This window comes from Drosophila pseudoobscura, chromosome 2, assembly GCF_009870125.1.
Source record: "Drosophila pseudoobscura strain MV-25-SWS-2005 chromosome 2, UCI_Dpse_MV25, whole genome shotgun sequence".
Classification (NCBI taxonomy): Eukaryota; Metazoa; Arthropoda; class Insecta; order Diptera; family Drosophilidae; genus Drosophila; species Drosophila pseudoobscura.
Window position 1 is genome coordinate 31,478,004 of NC_046679.1, and position 14,294 is coordinate 31,492,297.

At 37.4% G+C, this 14,294-nt stretch overlaps 2 protein-coding genes across 2 annotated transcripts; both read left to right on the top strand.

Moving 5' to 3' along the window:
* Positions 1-1,511: 1,511 nt before the first annotated feature.
* Positions 1,512-2,560, top strand: LOC6898010 (allergen Tab y 5.0101-like). Its single transcript, XM_002138067.3, has 3 exons — positions 1,512-1,689; positions 1,747-2,144; positions 2,200-2,560. Exons 1-3 carry the CDS (start codon positions 1,540-1,542, stop codon positions 2,480-2,482), a joined length of 831 nt encoding a protein of 276 aa, XP_002138103.1. The 5' UTR covers positions 1,512-1,539; the 3' UTR covers positions 2,483-2,560.
* A 1,707-nt stretch (positions 2,561-4,267) lies between these two features.
* Positions 4,268-5,614, top strand: LOC4803317 (mitochondrial import receptor subunit TOM40 homolog 2). The gene is made up of 4 exons (XM_001360043.4): positions 4,268-4,674; positions 4,730-5,055; positions 5,120-5,344; positions 5,404-5,614. Exons 1-4 carry the CDS (start codon positions 4,381-4,383, stop codon positions 5,522-5,524), a joined length of 966 nt encoding a protein of 321 aa, XP_001360080.2. The 5' UTR covers positions 4,268-4,380; the 3' UTR covers positions 5,525-5,614.
* The last annotated feature ends 8,680 nt before the right edge of the window (positions 5,615-14,294 follow it).

The window sequence follows — 14,294 nt, forward strand, 5'->3', positions numbered from 1 at the left end:
TGTGCAAATTTCCCATAAATATTGATTGGTTTTACTCTAACCCACCAATTAGCCTTGAACAAGTTCTTTTCGTATTACTTTTTCTTTGTTTACTTATGATTATCATGTTGAATCTTCCATTTACATTTTCATCTAACATCGCAAATCCCCCCTCCCCCTCCTCCCCCCACCCATGCCATTTGCTTTTCCTTTGAGCTTTTTGCGGTTATTCGGCAAAAGTTCTGTGGTCGCAGCGCGGGCTTTGATTTGCGAATACAAATGCGGGTCGGGGTGGTTGGTTCTCTCCCTCTCCCCCTTCCCCTTATATTTTAGCATATTAAATTAAAGCAAATGGCTTTGAAGGCCCAGCATGGCCTGCTCCTGCTCCTGCTCCTTTTTCCTTGTGCTGCCGCTGCCGCTGCCGCTGGTTGGGTGATAAATCTAAGTGCTGCCGTCTAAATAAGTGATGTTTGAGGCTGCGAATGCGAAAGAGAATGGTGATTTCTGTGTGCCCAGAAACAAGAGAGACAGACAGACAGAGAGAGAGACTACGGTGGAGGCTTAGAATCTCGAAGAGTTCTCTTAGTAGCGGAACAAAAAAAAAACCCCCCAAACCAAAGCCCGCGCCACTGAGCTGCTGAATAAACAACTTTTTGCATTTGCTTTCGGATGAAAACTCCACAGCTGTGGAAATCGGCTTAGACATCTGGCAAAACGTCATTGCCATTTGTCATCCATGCTCGCTCCCAAAACAGAGTATACTAGAAAGTTTTCTTTAGCAGAGAAACTATTTTAACAGAGTGCTACAAAAATTTAATTTAAATTGATTTTTTATATGTATTTATTTTTTTAAAGTTACATTTTTTTTAAATAAATACTGATTATTTTTAAATAATGTAACTTTTTATGAAACTATTAAAATTAATGATTATAATTGAATACTGAATATAACCTATAGTTTTATTTATTTTATGTTTATGATTTAGATATTATTATATTTAATATTAATTTTCTTTCAATATAATGACATATTTAAATTGTAGTTTTAATATTATTTTTTTGTATTATTTATTTATGAAAAGCCATATTTTTTTGTGGTATTTACCTTTGAGTAATATTTTTTAGGGGATTTCTGGGTTTATCTATTTTAGTATAAATTTGCAATATTTTGTAACGTTAAAATTAATATTTTTTGTAGTATTTTTATCTTAAAATTTTTAAGGGATTTTAAATTTACGTCTGGGAGTCTAACGGGTGTGTTTATGGGGTCTTCTACCGCTCGAATCACAGCCTGAGAACAGCTTTCTAAGCAGCTGTAAAATTACCAATGAAATTACAAAAGAAAATCCACGTTCTTAAATTACCAAATAATTATTTAAGAATGTTATAGAGAAAACAGAACAAATACGAATACCATTTGATTCGCAACAGCTGTTTTCGGTGGTGCAATAATACACAAGTGCTTGAAAGTATTTCGAGCTTTGAGTTTGGAGCAAAATGTCTATAAATTGGTTCTGCATCGAGTGTACGGCTCATAGTCATTGAGTTCCGCCAGCCAGAATGAGGATCAACCTGCAGACACTACTTTTCCTGCTGCTGGCAATCACCGCCACGATGGGTGGGTTTAAGAAGAAAACCCGCGCCAAGGATAATCGATATTGCACCTCAACGATATGCCAAACCGAGAACATAGCCTGCCACAACAACGGCGTGAGTCAACACTGAAATATATCCCAAAAAACTCTGATTATATTCCCTATTCCGTAGAGCCTCCACGATTGCCATCACAGTGCGAAATATGTAGAAATGAAAAAGTACAAGAAAGACCTCGACTCGATGTTCAATACGGTGCGGAGTAAGGTGGCCAGAGGGGGCTACAGGAATCTCCCGGTGGCCGGTCGCATGGCCCGAATGGAGTGGTCCGAAGAGTTGGCCTGGTTCGCCAAACTCCAGATAAGCCGCTGTCGTCTACGCAACGCCTTTTGCATGAATTCCCCGTACTTTTACTACATTGGCAGCATGGCCGATGAGTTGATAAGGCCTTCTGGCAATATAGAAACCAGCGAGTTGGCCATCATGAAGGCCATGGTCGAGGACTGGTTCAGCCAGCTGCCCGGCATACCCCGATCCGACACCCTCCGCTTGCCCAGTTTCTACAAGAGAGCGTAAGTAGAGGAGGCTTTCCGAAAGACCATGTTCTATACTCTCCCCTCTGAATAGTTCCACATACCGCAGCACTTTGCTGATCAACGAGAAGAACTCAAACTTTGGCTGTGCCGCTCTGACCTTCCAGTACACGGGCTATAGGTATTTCCTCTTCAGCTGCGCCTTTGCCACCATAAATATACCCGAACAGCCCATCTACAAGTGGAGCACAAGGCCCGGCAGGGATTGCTATATGCCGGACAAACAGTACCCGAACCTGTGTGATCGACGGGAGCGATACGGCAATGATTTGCCTCTTACAAATCTATCTGCGCACATAGAACCCATTTATACGTGATGGAGATAATGTTAGAAACTAAGAGCTAGTATAAATACCAAATAAATAAATAAATAAGGTACATCGTATGGAATGAGATAGTCCTATTCGAGGAATTCGTGTTGAGTTAGTGTTGAGAATTTCCGACACTTTTAGGAAGATAACTCCTGTTCTAAGGAAATTGGAAACATTTTAATGCCAATTTCTCTCATTTTAGATACTTTTAGATCAAGATCAAGATCTTTTTTGTTATTTATTTTGCTTATTGCTCTGGTACATCAAATTTTTTAATTCAATTTTATGTTTTGGGTCATACATATGTGTTTTTTTTTTTTTATAGCATTAATGTTTCAGATCTTGTGTCTTCTTTAGATACATGTAGATAAGATTTACATATATTTAAGATTATATGTTCGCCTTTAGTTTTAGATCTTCTTTAGATAAAATATACGTTTTAGATCACAGTAATGTTTTAGATCATTCTGTACTGTTTATAACAAATTTATATTTTACATTGCATAATTTTTATTCATTTTATTCATCAATGTTTTACACAATGACTTCTTTAGATCAGATTTGTGTTTTAGATCACATACATTATACATTCAATCATCTGTCTCTTTGGATCACACATACATTTTTAGCCTATTTTTAGATAAATTATGTTTTAGATCATATGTCTCTTTGGATCACATTTCCGTTTTAGATAATCTGTTCTTTTAGGTCACATTTATGTTTAAGATCAACTGTCTTTCTTAGATCACAATTATCTTTTAGATCTTTTGTTTTTTTTGATCACATTTCCTCACAGATCATATTTCTTTTTAATTTTGTAGCTGATAATTCGTTTTTTAGATTTTTTATTTTAAGTGAACCATATTTTAGTTCATTTAGCTCTTATAGATGTCTATTTTGAGATCGTATTTTTTAGATCATATTTTATTTTAAATATTTATTTTTTGCAAGTCTGTTTCGTTTAGGTGATATTTTTTTGAGAATGCCTTTTCTTAGATATTTTTTATCTTTTAGATCATATATTGATGTAATTACATATAATTTATATTCTACCCTTTATATTATTTTCTGATACTTTTAGTGTAATTTAAATTATATTTTCTACCTTTTAGAACCCTTTCTTCATACGAAATTTCCCTTCTAGAAGTCAATTTTCTATCAGAAAACTTTTACCATTTCCGTATCGCATTTTTTCCCACAAATTTAATTCAAATTAAATTCCGAATCGAACGCTTGCGATTCATTGATTTGTCGTCTGGTATCAGCTCCAACTATAATTCTCCCCCAAACCCCCCCTCCCCCGGAAAGAACCGCCAATGGACACGCGCATACCCGTCTCCATGCATCATCATCATCTTTATCGTCGCCGTCGCTGTCGCTGTCCTCGCTTTATCCTTTAAAAGCCAGGACTCTTGGACTTAATGTTTAAATATTTCATGAAATGGAGAAGCAGCAGAAACAGGAGCCACCGGGCCAACAGACAGATGGAATAAAAACCAAAAAAAAAGGGAGGACGACGATGTGGCAAATAAATAATGTAAAAAGTGTGAAATGCGCCTAATGGTGTGCCAAGGAAGGGTCCACCAGAAGGGAAGGAGAGAGGAGAGCCCTATGAAATGGCGCATAAAATGACAATTGACAGCTGATGATATTTTCACTTGAGTGCGCCCGCGTTTCCCTTAACCAACTCCATGTATATCATAAATTTATAATAGAAACCCCACACACACACACGCACACACTCGGACACACACAGGAGCATTTGAGTGTGTTGTCAAAGACATGCCCTTAGACTTTTATTCCCACCCAGCAACTAGAACAAACCAGATCAAAACCCCCCAATTCAAACCAAATTTTCCTAACGTTTTCAATTCAAATATTCAGATATTTCTGATTCGATCGCAATGTCCTGCAAAGGTTGCCCCCCCTACGAGAAAGACAAATCGGCGATCTTTTTCCCCCGCTGCTTTCAGTGGATACGCGGCGCGTGCACCAAAAAGAATCCCGGAAATGTGGAAAATCTTCATGGTCTGTCGCGCAACGTGATGCCCAAGTTCTTTGATGGCCTTGAGCTGGATTATATGCATCGTTTGGGGCCGCACAAGTACATCACAGGGTCCTGGATTTTGAGCCACATGAAGGCGGCGGGCTTTCGCTTTGGCGGTCTCTATACATTTCGCCTCACAAATGATGTTTTGGTAAGTCACGGAGATAGATGTATGGACCGCTCTTACCCTCTTTCCCTTGCGCTAGCTTACACCCACTATTATCGGGGATATACATCCCTCGACGCAGGCCGCCAATCTGAATATCCTGTACTATCCGTACGAATGCCTCCGCTTGGAGGCCACGCTGCAGCGGAGCAGCGAGAAAACGCCCGTGGACAGCCAATATACCATCGAATTGACACGCCCCTGCGACACTTGGTCTGCTAATTTCTATAATGTTCGCAAGGATAATGGTCGCTGTACATTGTCCGTGATGCGGGCCATCACCCAGCATTGGGCATTGGGCGGCGAGATGTTGTTGGAGTGGAATTCTCCAGAGAAACTATCCACAGATTTTGCTCTGGCGGCGCGGTAAGACGGGGAGTATAATTCGAGGGTTTCTCCGACTAACCCCGTTTTGGTCCTTTCCTCCCAGTTATTCGCATCACAATTTCGCTGTCGCCGCCTCGGCCTCTCGCATTGGCCTGGATATCAGCTACTGGCAGCGCATCTATCCACAGATACAGATGGCCAATCTGTTGGCCTACAATTACATCACCAACAAGACCATTGCCACAGTTGGCTATCAATGGAACTTTTCCGATTCGGCCGTACATGCCATGCTTGATTCGGATGCTTCTGTGGGCTTTATGTGGACCAAGTGGGTTCTACCATCAGCCTATATCTTTTCCCTCTGTAATGTCTTGTCTTTCTTTATAGGTATCTCAACAATTTTCCTCTACAAATGGGCCTGAGTGTGATAATGAGCATTCCAACAGATCGTTTTGCCTTTGGCATGCGTTTTGTTGTCGATCCGAGTGGCTATCGTCGCGATAATTAATTTCTTTACATTTTATATTTGTTATCCACCAAATTACCAATCGATTTTTAGTCCAAAAGACATTAACAAATAATTTCGGCAAAAAATAAAGTTTTGTTGGAGTTTTTTTTCTGGTTTCCTTGCAGCAGACACTGTGCCACACGTTGCACATACACACACACACGAGAGTTTCTCCCTCCTCGAATGCATTTGATTTATGCTCCGCAAAGTCTAGACACTGTAAATATTTTTTAATGCCAACAGAAATCTCAGCACTGCACTCAAGAAAAACCCACAGCACAGCACACACTTCTGTAATCTATAAATCTTAAATAAATACAATTTACACAATAAATCTACACTCCATTTGGGGCAGAGCGTTTCACAAAAAGATAATGGCTGTTAATCCGTTATAGAGCTGAAAAAACCTCCGCACCACCACCCCCTGACCCATAAAGCAGGCGAAAAGTCAAGAGTCGCGGCACACGTTCCTCGACACAATGATGCACTGTATTCAGTAATTGATCTAAGTATCTGCGTTTCCTAAAAGTATGCATTCATCAGTTCATTCCTCTGCGAACCAGGTGTTCAACGAGCTGAACGACAGGCGCGCTTTAATTTGTTTTATTCATGTTGGATTTAAGAAGCGATCCGATCATTAAATTGTTTTTGGAATCTAATAGATTTTATTATTTTTTCTGATTCTTACAATGACAGATATTTTTACAGATATGTCGTAGGCAGCTACATACATATAACTATAAGGGTTTGATCTGTACGATGTGCCTGACATTTTATTTAAATTTATAAACTAAAGCTACATATTTCCTATAAATGTAGGATATTATATACATTTTAAAGGGTTATACATATATAGTTTAAATTGGGGACATATTAAAAATAAATTTTTAATAAATTAACTTTTAAGTAAAATTAATTAAATTTATAGTAAATTAAAGTTTATATAAAATAATCGAATGTTTAAGAAATAAATGTTTAAATCAGATTAAATTAATTTAATAAATTAATGTTTAAGTAAAATTAATTGAACGTTTGAAAACTTAATGTTTAAATCAATTTAATTAAATTTATAGTAAAATAGTGTTTACATAAAATAATTGAATTTTTTTAATTAATGTTTAATAAATTAATTTTTAAATACAATTAATTGAACGTTTTAAAACTTAATGTTTAAATCAAGTTAAACAATAATTTATTAATAATGTATTTTTCATACATCCCATATTTAAACTAAATATAAAAAACTATGATGTGGATTCTTTTTAATTTCACTATTTTCTTTTTATTTAAAAACTGAAAACTTTGGAATTTAATAATAGCTTTTTTTTGACTACGTCTAATTTTTATTTTTCTCTAAGTGTACTGCTTGAAAGGGACTAAGAGAAATGCCTTTCTTCATTGACAGATCTATGGATCTATAGGCTCCTCTCAATGCGTCACAAACAACTCCTCAAAATCAAAATACCCTCTCTACAGAGAACTAATCTGCAAAGCCACTATAGTAAAAGCTGTAGCCACAAAAACCCAAGAGCCATAACTTTCAATTGATTTTTGGTCAAAAAACGGGTCTCGGAAAGGGTTCCTTTTTTTGTTTTTGGCCCAAAGAATTTTCTTGGACAAACATTTGGTATGCCTTTAAATTTCCCTGGTTCTGTGTGCCCTCCCCCCGCAAAAAAGTTTCCAACACACGAGCAGAGAGCAAATATTAATATTTCAATAAATGCTGGAAATCCTTTTGCCCGCCCCTCATCAAGGGGGTAAAAGTTTTGCTCAAAAAGGCCCTGGGGCACCCGGGACCCCTACTCCAACGCCCTGCGCTTATCGACGCCTTTACAAATCATTAGATTTTCATATCCGATGAATTTTACAACAATTTTTGGGAAGAAACAAGCAACAAAAAAAGAAAGAAAAGCAACTCGGCCGCCGACATGTCAATTTGTTTGTTTTTTGCGTCCTTTCAATGTGAGGAATGGGTTTGGTCCTGCCAAAGGGTGGGGGGAGGGTGTAGGGGGGTAGTCATGCATATGCAAAGGATATACGTAAAGCATGTCCACGAACGTGTCGTCGCCCATTTTATGTTTATTTAAACTTCACTTCGTAGGCGGAAAAAATCGTGGAGAAACCGTAAAATCATCGACGAACAATGGAAGGAGTGGAGCCAAAAGAACAAAGGAAACAAAGAGAAAGGAAATAAATAAACGAAAGAAATTTCATATTAAATAAATTATATGGAAAGGCGTTTCGTTTGGCGGCAAAGTTGGTTCTTCCTTCATATTAACTTTATAAAGGAATTAATAAATGGAAAGAGCTCTGAAATTTGGTATGTTCTCGGGTAGGAAAAGACATGGTTTTCTATCGTGTGAAGAAAATAGGAGGTTTATAATTTTTGCATTAAAAGTACCTTTAAAAATCAAGCTTTCGTTAATTAAACAGTCTTTTATTTTTGTTGTAATAAAATAATTTTTCTTGAAAAATCCTTTGGATTTCTAAAGAAATTACATAAAAATATAATATAATTAATCAATAAAAAATTTCATTAATTAAACAAAACTTGCAGCTGAAAATATTTTAATAAATAAATAAATTCCCCATAATCTTTAAATAAAATCCAGAAAATCTTCCTCCAAAAACCCTGTTCTCAAAAATCCCTTGATAATAAAATAAATTCCCATTTTAAAGCCATTTTCCATATTTAAGCTACAAATAAAAAACAACAAGAAATGTATGCCAAAAATCAGAGAAAAGTAAGTCAATACACAAATTTGAACCGACTAACAAAAAAACAAGTAGCATAAACACAGCAGCACAAAATATACATACAAATTTTCCTTGAGGCAAGAAGTTTTTCTGCTTAAATAGCAAAAGCAGGAAAAAGCAAGCGCAAAATATGAAAATAAATAGGAGAAAAAAATATTGTATGTAAGGGAAAAAAACTTGTTTGCTTGCCCACATCGACCAACATTTATGTTTATGTTTAGAGTACAGGGAAAAAAACGATGCGGAAAACCTCCAAAAAACACACACACACATACACACAAACACTTGCAGAATGGGCTTGAGCTGTTGTTTTTCTTTTGTTTTTCTTTTGCGTTTTTGGGTTCGCCGAGTGGAAAACATATTTAATTAAAGCTATCCGCATATTAAAAACTTTTCCCTCCCACTCGCCACTCAGGGAGGGAGTTTTTCCTCCCGTTGTTGCAGCATACTTTTCGGCTAGCAAACTCTTAAGCTTTGCCACATTACGAGGCATAAACATGAATAGCCAGACATTGATTTTTTTGGTAGCGAAGCATTAGATACCCTCTTGGAGAGCCGAATATACACTCGATGGCACTAGGTAAACAGTCCATTCAATGTCTTAGTCTCTGCTCTGTTTTTTCGCCTCTAATCAATTGGAGAAAACGAGAATGCAATACAAAAACAAAACCCTTTTGCTTGAAAATGACATCAAAATGCCGATTTACTTATCAGCAAGATCAGCGCCGGCAGAATTGCCATGTAAATTGCAGCAACACTTTTTCATAGTCTCTTTCCACCATCATCTTCGCCTCACGATGCCTGCAAGGCAGAGGCATAGCCGCGCCATAAAGTATTGTGTTTTTGTGTGTGAGTGTGTGTCCCCATAAAGTATGATATTTGTTTGTATTAAACGCATGAACAGATCAGCGTCGTCACGGCGATTGTTCGGCGTTCGTGAAAGAACATGCAAGGGACTTGCCAGAATAGCCGCCCCATAAAGTATGATATTTTTTGCAGATCAGTAGATCACCAGAACAGCCGCCCCATAAAGTATGATATTTTTTGCAGATCAGCAAATCACTCGAATACAAGACACAGAAAGAGAGCCCCATCAAGTATTAGGTTTATCTGCATTTTTCTATGAGAACAAATCCCTCAATAACTACGATAATTTCTAAGGGCTGTTTATTTATTAAACCTTTTGTGACTGGGTGATATTTCATGTTTGAAGGTTTCTTTTCCCAAAGTACTTCCTCTGCTTAACAAAAACCACCCAAAAATCATCATACCCCTCTCTCTATTACGAGCAACAGAATTTTTTGGACCCTGAACTGGTTTCGAGAGCTTTAAACAACAAAAAGTGCCCCAAGGCGGCAACAAGCAAGCAGGGAGGGGCGGGTAGGGGGTTCGGTCACGGGTCACTCTCTCAAGTTTTATAAATATGCAAAATTTTAATGAATTTTTGTTTGTGCTGCCCTGCCCGCAAATTGCCCCCCCACCCAGCCTTTTGTCGATCCCCGCAAGACAGAATATTCATTCATTTCAATTCGGGGTCGTCTTCAGCAGCCTTTTAAGCAGCTTTAAAATGCGGGTCAACTCGGGCTCTTCACTCAGCGCCCGATAAGAAGGCCAAAAGTGGAAATTAAAGCAAACAAAAGGAAAGGTAAAGGACGAGTACAATTAAGGACCTGCTGCTGGTTGAAACAAGTGAAGAAAACGAAAGACTGATGAAGTTCTAGGGTGTGGACGAAGATTGGATGCTCTGTCACTGCTAAGTCGTAGTGGGAGAGAGAGAGAGAGAGACTTCTATTGAGAGGCGGTAAAGATTTCTGCTTTCAAAAGCACTATCTCTCTCTTACTCTCTCTCTTTGTAACTTTCTCTCTATCACATTGTGGTATAGTATTTTAGTATTTTATATTATTTTAGTATTCCAATACTAAAACCCTAAAACTTTTGGTAATCCTTTTTAAGACAAAACCCCTTAAAAATCCTCAATATCCCTTTTTCCTTGAACTTCATTAAAACAGAGAGGAAAACCTCAATAAAAAATGCCATGTAATGAACACACACACACACAGATGGAGTAGCGAAGTTACCTCTGACCTGATGGTAATTTCACTCACCTTTCTTCTCTTTTTTTTTGTTTGAAGTGAAAGTCATAAAATCGTAATAAAATTGGCCAACTTTTAATTTAATTGCGAGCGAGAGCAAGAGAACTTTTAACATCCACCCCTAGCCGTCCTTTTTTCCTTTCTGCTGTTGTTGTTTCTTTTTTAAATTCAATTTTCCAGCCACCACAAAATGCCATTTGACTTGGCATCGCATTAAACGGGTCCACGCATTAACATAATCACACATGAGGGTTGAAAGGGGATTGGAGCCAGTCAACAAGTGCCAGGAGTGCGGCAGAGTGGCCCTGACACCATTTTCCAACTTGAGTTCCCAGCAAGTAAGTAGCTCCTCTCTCTCCCTGTCTCTCTCTGGGCCAAGTAAATGCGCTTAAACGCATTAAAAGTCAGTCGAAACGTTTGACCAACGCCAAAGGATGTTGAAGGTGGCTCGCTTGAAGGTTTCTTGGTCAGGTTCTAAGTGCCCCGACGCTCGAATAAAAGCCTGACTAATGCGGCTGCTTAGCTTTTGGCTTTCCCTCAATGATATGAGGGATGATGGGTGGCCGAGAGCCGGAGGGGTTTCAATCAGTTGAGTAAAGGCGATATCTTGGCATATTATTTTTTATGGTATTTATTTCTTAAATATTTCTCTGCCCTGAAGGGTCGTTCGCCCACTTTCACCGCAATTGCTGGCCATTTTTATTGGCTCGATTACCTCTGGCGCCTCAGACAGTAGAGGGCCCAACAGCTGTTCATCTTACAACAGGAAACGGAAATTGTCTCTGGATTCCGTTCCGTCTCGTTCGGCCTACGCCAAGTGTGTGCGTGTGTGTGTGCTCTCCTTTTGTTGGGTGCTTTTTCCGATATTGATGCTACAGCTAAGTGCGTTGTCCAGATAGATTGTTGCCACTTGCCACGAACATTCTCATCATTTTATTTGGTAGATTTTTCCTCTGAAGAAAGTCTCTCTTTGGGGACTCTATTTAGCACCGAATGCCTATCAATTCAATTTTATTTTTGTGATTAACCGCTGCATAAAAAATAATTAAACTGTCATGAGGCCGCCGTCAATTACCAGCAGAAAAGCAGACTTTTCCTCTTCTGCAATTTCCAGAGGCGCAAAAAAATAGGCATTGGAAACGGCAATGCCAAATGCAGTTGATATGCTGCGTGCAATTTTTTTTTACCATATTTAAATTGAAAATCAAACAGCATTTGATGCGGACTGGGTGGGGAGTGTGGGCCTTGAGGCTCTCCCTCTCTCTCTCTCTCTCTCTCTCTCTCTCTCTCTGGCGTTTCTGTCTGTTGTGCCATTGAAGTGCAAACTACACAGAGATAGGGAGAGGGAGAGAGAGAGAGCGAGAAGGAGTTCTGTTCGGTGCAGATCCCAAAAAGAATTTCAATTAAATTCAATCAACTTTCACGGTGGCCTGCCAAATGCATTATATCCCACAACAACAACAAAAATACGGCTCAAGAGACAGATAAAAAAATCAAGTTTCACCAAATGATGATGCTTGATGGATATTCTAGGCTTAGCTCTGAAAGAAAGGCTCTTAACCTAAATTGCTAAATTAATGGAAAACAGATTTTTCCAAAGGATTTCTTTACTTCTAAAATCAAAAGAGGTTTTAGAAAATTAAATAAAATAACATTAATATTAAATCAAAAATAAAAACAAAAAAATATTTTAAACCTAAATTATTATTATTATTATAAATTAAATTAAATCAAATAATTGTATAATAAAATCAAAAGAGTTTTTAGAACATTCTAAAAATATTATTACTATAAAATCATAAAATAAAATATAGAAATAAAATACTTAATTTAGAAACAAAATTAATAATTAAAACAACAAAATTATGAAATATATTTTCCATTCAAATTTAAAAAAAAAAATCAATTAAAAAAGTAATGTTTAAAAATATTAAAAATACTACAAATATTAACACAGAAATTCTAAAAGAAAATATCAAAACATTAATATGTTATAAGAAAAAATAATAAAAATTAAAAAAAAAAAACACAAAACCAAAATATATGTTGAATTATAAATGAAATAAAAATAACTAAAGTTAAAATACTACAAATTTTAACACAAATTCATTAAACAAAAAAATCAAAAATATAATATGCAATAATACAGAATAATAAAAGCTACAAAATAAAGCAAAACATTATAAAATATTTAAAATTTTAATAATAATAACAAAAAAAAATATAATTAAAATAAGATTTAAAATTTTAAAAACAGCAAGAATATAATTAAAAATATTTAAATTTAAATTAAAAAGCAAGAATACAATAATTTAATCAATTATAAAAAATAATTAATTTTAAAAAAATTGTATGAAGTCATAAATTTGTGACATTTGATTATGAAAACATAAAATAAATGAAATATTCGCAAAAAAAAAATGGCACGTTCTGATTTGTGCAATAAAAATCAAAAATCAAAAAATGTTTATTTTAAAAATGATATCTTCTACGATCCCTGCTAAAAACCACAAGTCAGGTCCTTTTTTCTGTTCATAGAAGACCAATCAGAGCTTTAAATTGTATTAAAATTATAAGATAAATTCTTAAGTGAATTTCAAAGGAGTTCAGAAATCTTCTGAGTCTTGGGAAATCTCTTCAAATTACCCTTGCGAGTGCATTTGTAATCAAAAGTCGAATTTCGATAATCCGACCCAACTTGGAAATGAAGTTTTCAGCTTAAAGTTCTTTACCGAAAAACTAAAACTTTTGAAATGCTCTTAAAAAAAAGGAAACGTTGCAAAAGGATGAGGTAGTCCTCTCCCTATGGATAGGGCGGCTAGGATACGCTGCGTTTAACACAAATGAATATGAATGCGGGCATAACCACGGGAGACAAGAGCCAAGCGCCAAGCGCCAAGCGCCAAGAGACGGGCATGAGCGAGAGACCGTAGATGTGCCATCAGGCAAGCCGGGAGAAACGGGCTGGGGGGAAGGGGGGTGGGAAAGTGCTAAATAAAATTTAATGTAGTGCGAAACGTTTATGAGCTGCAACCGCAGCTGAGAGGGGGATAGAGAGAGAGAGAGCGAGTGTGTTGAAGGGGGATTCCAGGGAGGTACCCTATGGGTGCTCCTATTACGAGGGAGCGAGAGCCAACCAGTCAGGCGGAGCGTTAAATAAACAAGTGGCAAAGTGCGCAAAAAGTTGACTGGGCGTATCAGGCAGCCCCCATCCCCACCCAATGTCCCCCCTAAACGAATCCCAGCCAAATAGCTCCTTCGTTTTTCCATCAGCATTTTCATTTGGCAATTGAAAAAGTTGCAAAAAAAAAATCCGTACTGTACTTTATGGGGCATTCTGGCGGTGATACTTTTTAGTGACGGTGTGTTTTGCCATTCACACACGGGTTCCCAACTTTAGTTTTCTTTTAAACTAAATAATCTTTGAGCTTTAAACCCATTTTTACTTATTTCTGCATCGTTCCTGCTTGAAAAATGGTGATTTTAGGGCTTGTGATTCAACGTTTACATGCGAATGGCTAGCCACAAAAATACTCTTGAGTTATACATTGAATAAACCTGAATTCTTGTGATTCAACGACTGATACCTCATGTAACGAAACTATACCCCCATCGAGCACATTTGGCAACTCCAATAAACGGCTTGCCTCGTCAGTTTTGGGGCCTACAGCACGCACATCAAATGAACATTACGCATACGCCATGGATGGCCCCGCATGTCATGCCTGTGGACAACAAAGGCCTGTCTGCCCTGTCTGTCATTTAAGTCAATTGCCAGAAGTCAACAAACCCTCCGCCCCCCATACATACATGTGTATATCTCTCCCTCTCTCCTCCTATAGAAATGGTCAACAACAACTCTTGCAATTGCGTGCAAATTACCGAATTAGCCCCAGCCCCAGCGTTCACCTCAACGCGC

Coding starts and splice junctions, on each gene's coding strand:
- LOC6898010 (XM_002138067.3), top strand. CDS start 1,540: ATGAGGATCAACCTGCAGACACTACTTTTCCTGCTGCTGGCAATCACC. Junction 1,690..1,746: donor TAGCCTGCCACAACAACGGC/GTGAGTCAACAC, acceptor CCTATTCCGTAG/AGCCTCCACGATTGCCATCA. Junction 2,145..2,199: donor CCCAGTTTCTACAAGAGAGC/GTAAGTAGAGGA, acceptor CCCTCTGAATAG/TTCCACATACCGCAGCACTT.
- LOC4803317 (XM_001360043.4), top strand. CDS start 4,381: ATGTCCTGCAAAGGTTGCCCCCCCTACGAGAAAGACAAATCGGCGATC. Junction 4,675..4,729: donor GCCTCACAAATGATGTTTTG/GTAAGTCACGGA, acceptor CCCTTGCGCTAG/CTTACACCCACTATTATCGG. Junction 5,056..5,119: donor GATTTTGCTCTGGCGGCGCG/GTAAGACGGGGA, acceptor CTTTCCTCCCAG/TTATTCGCATCACAATTTCG.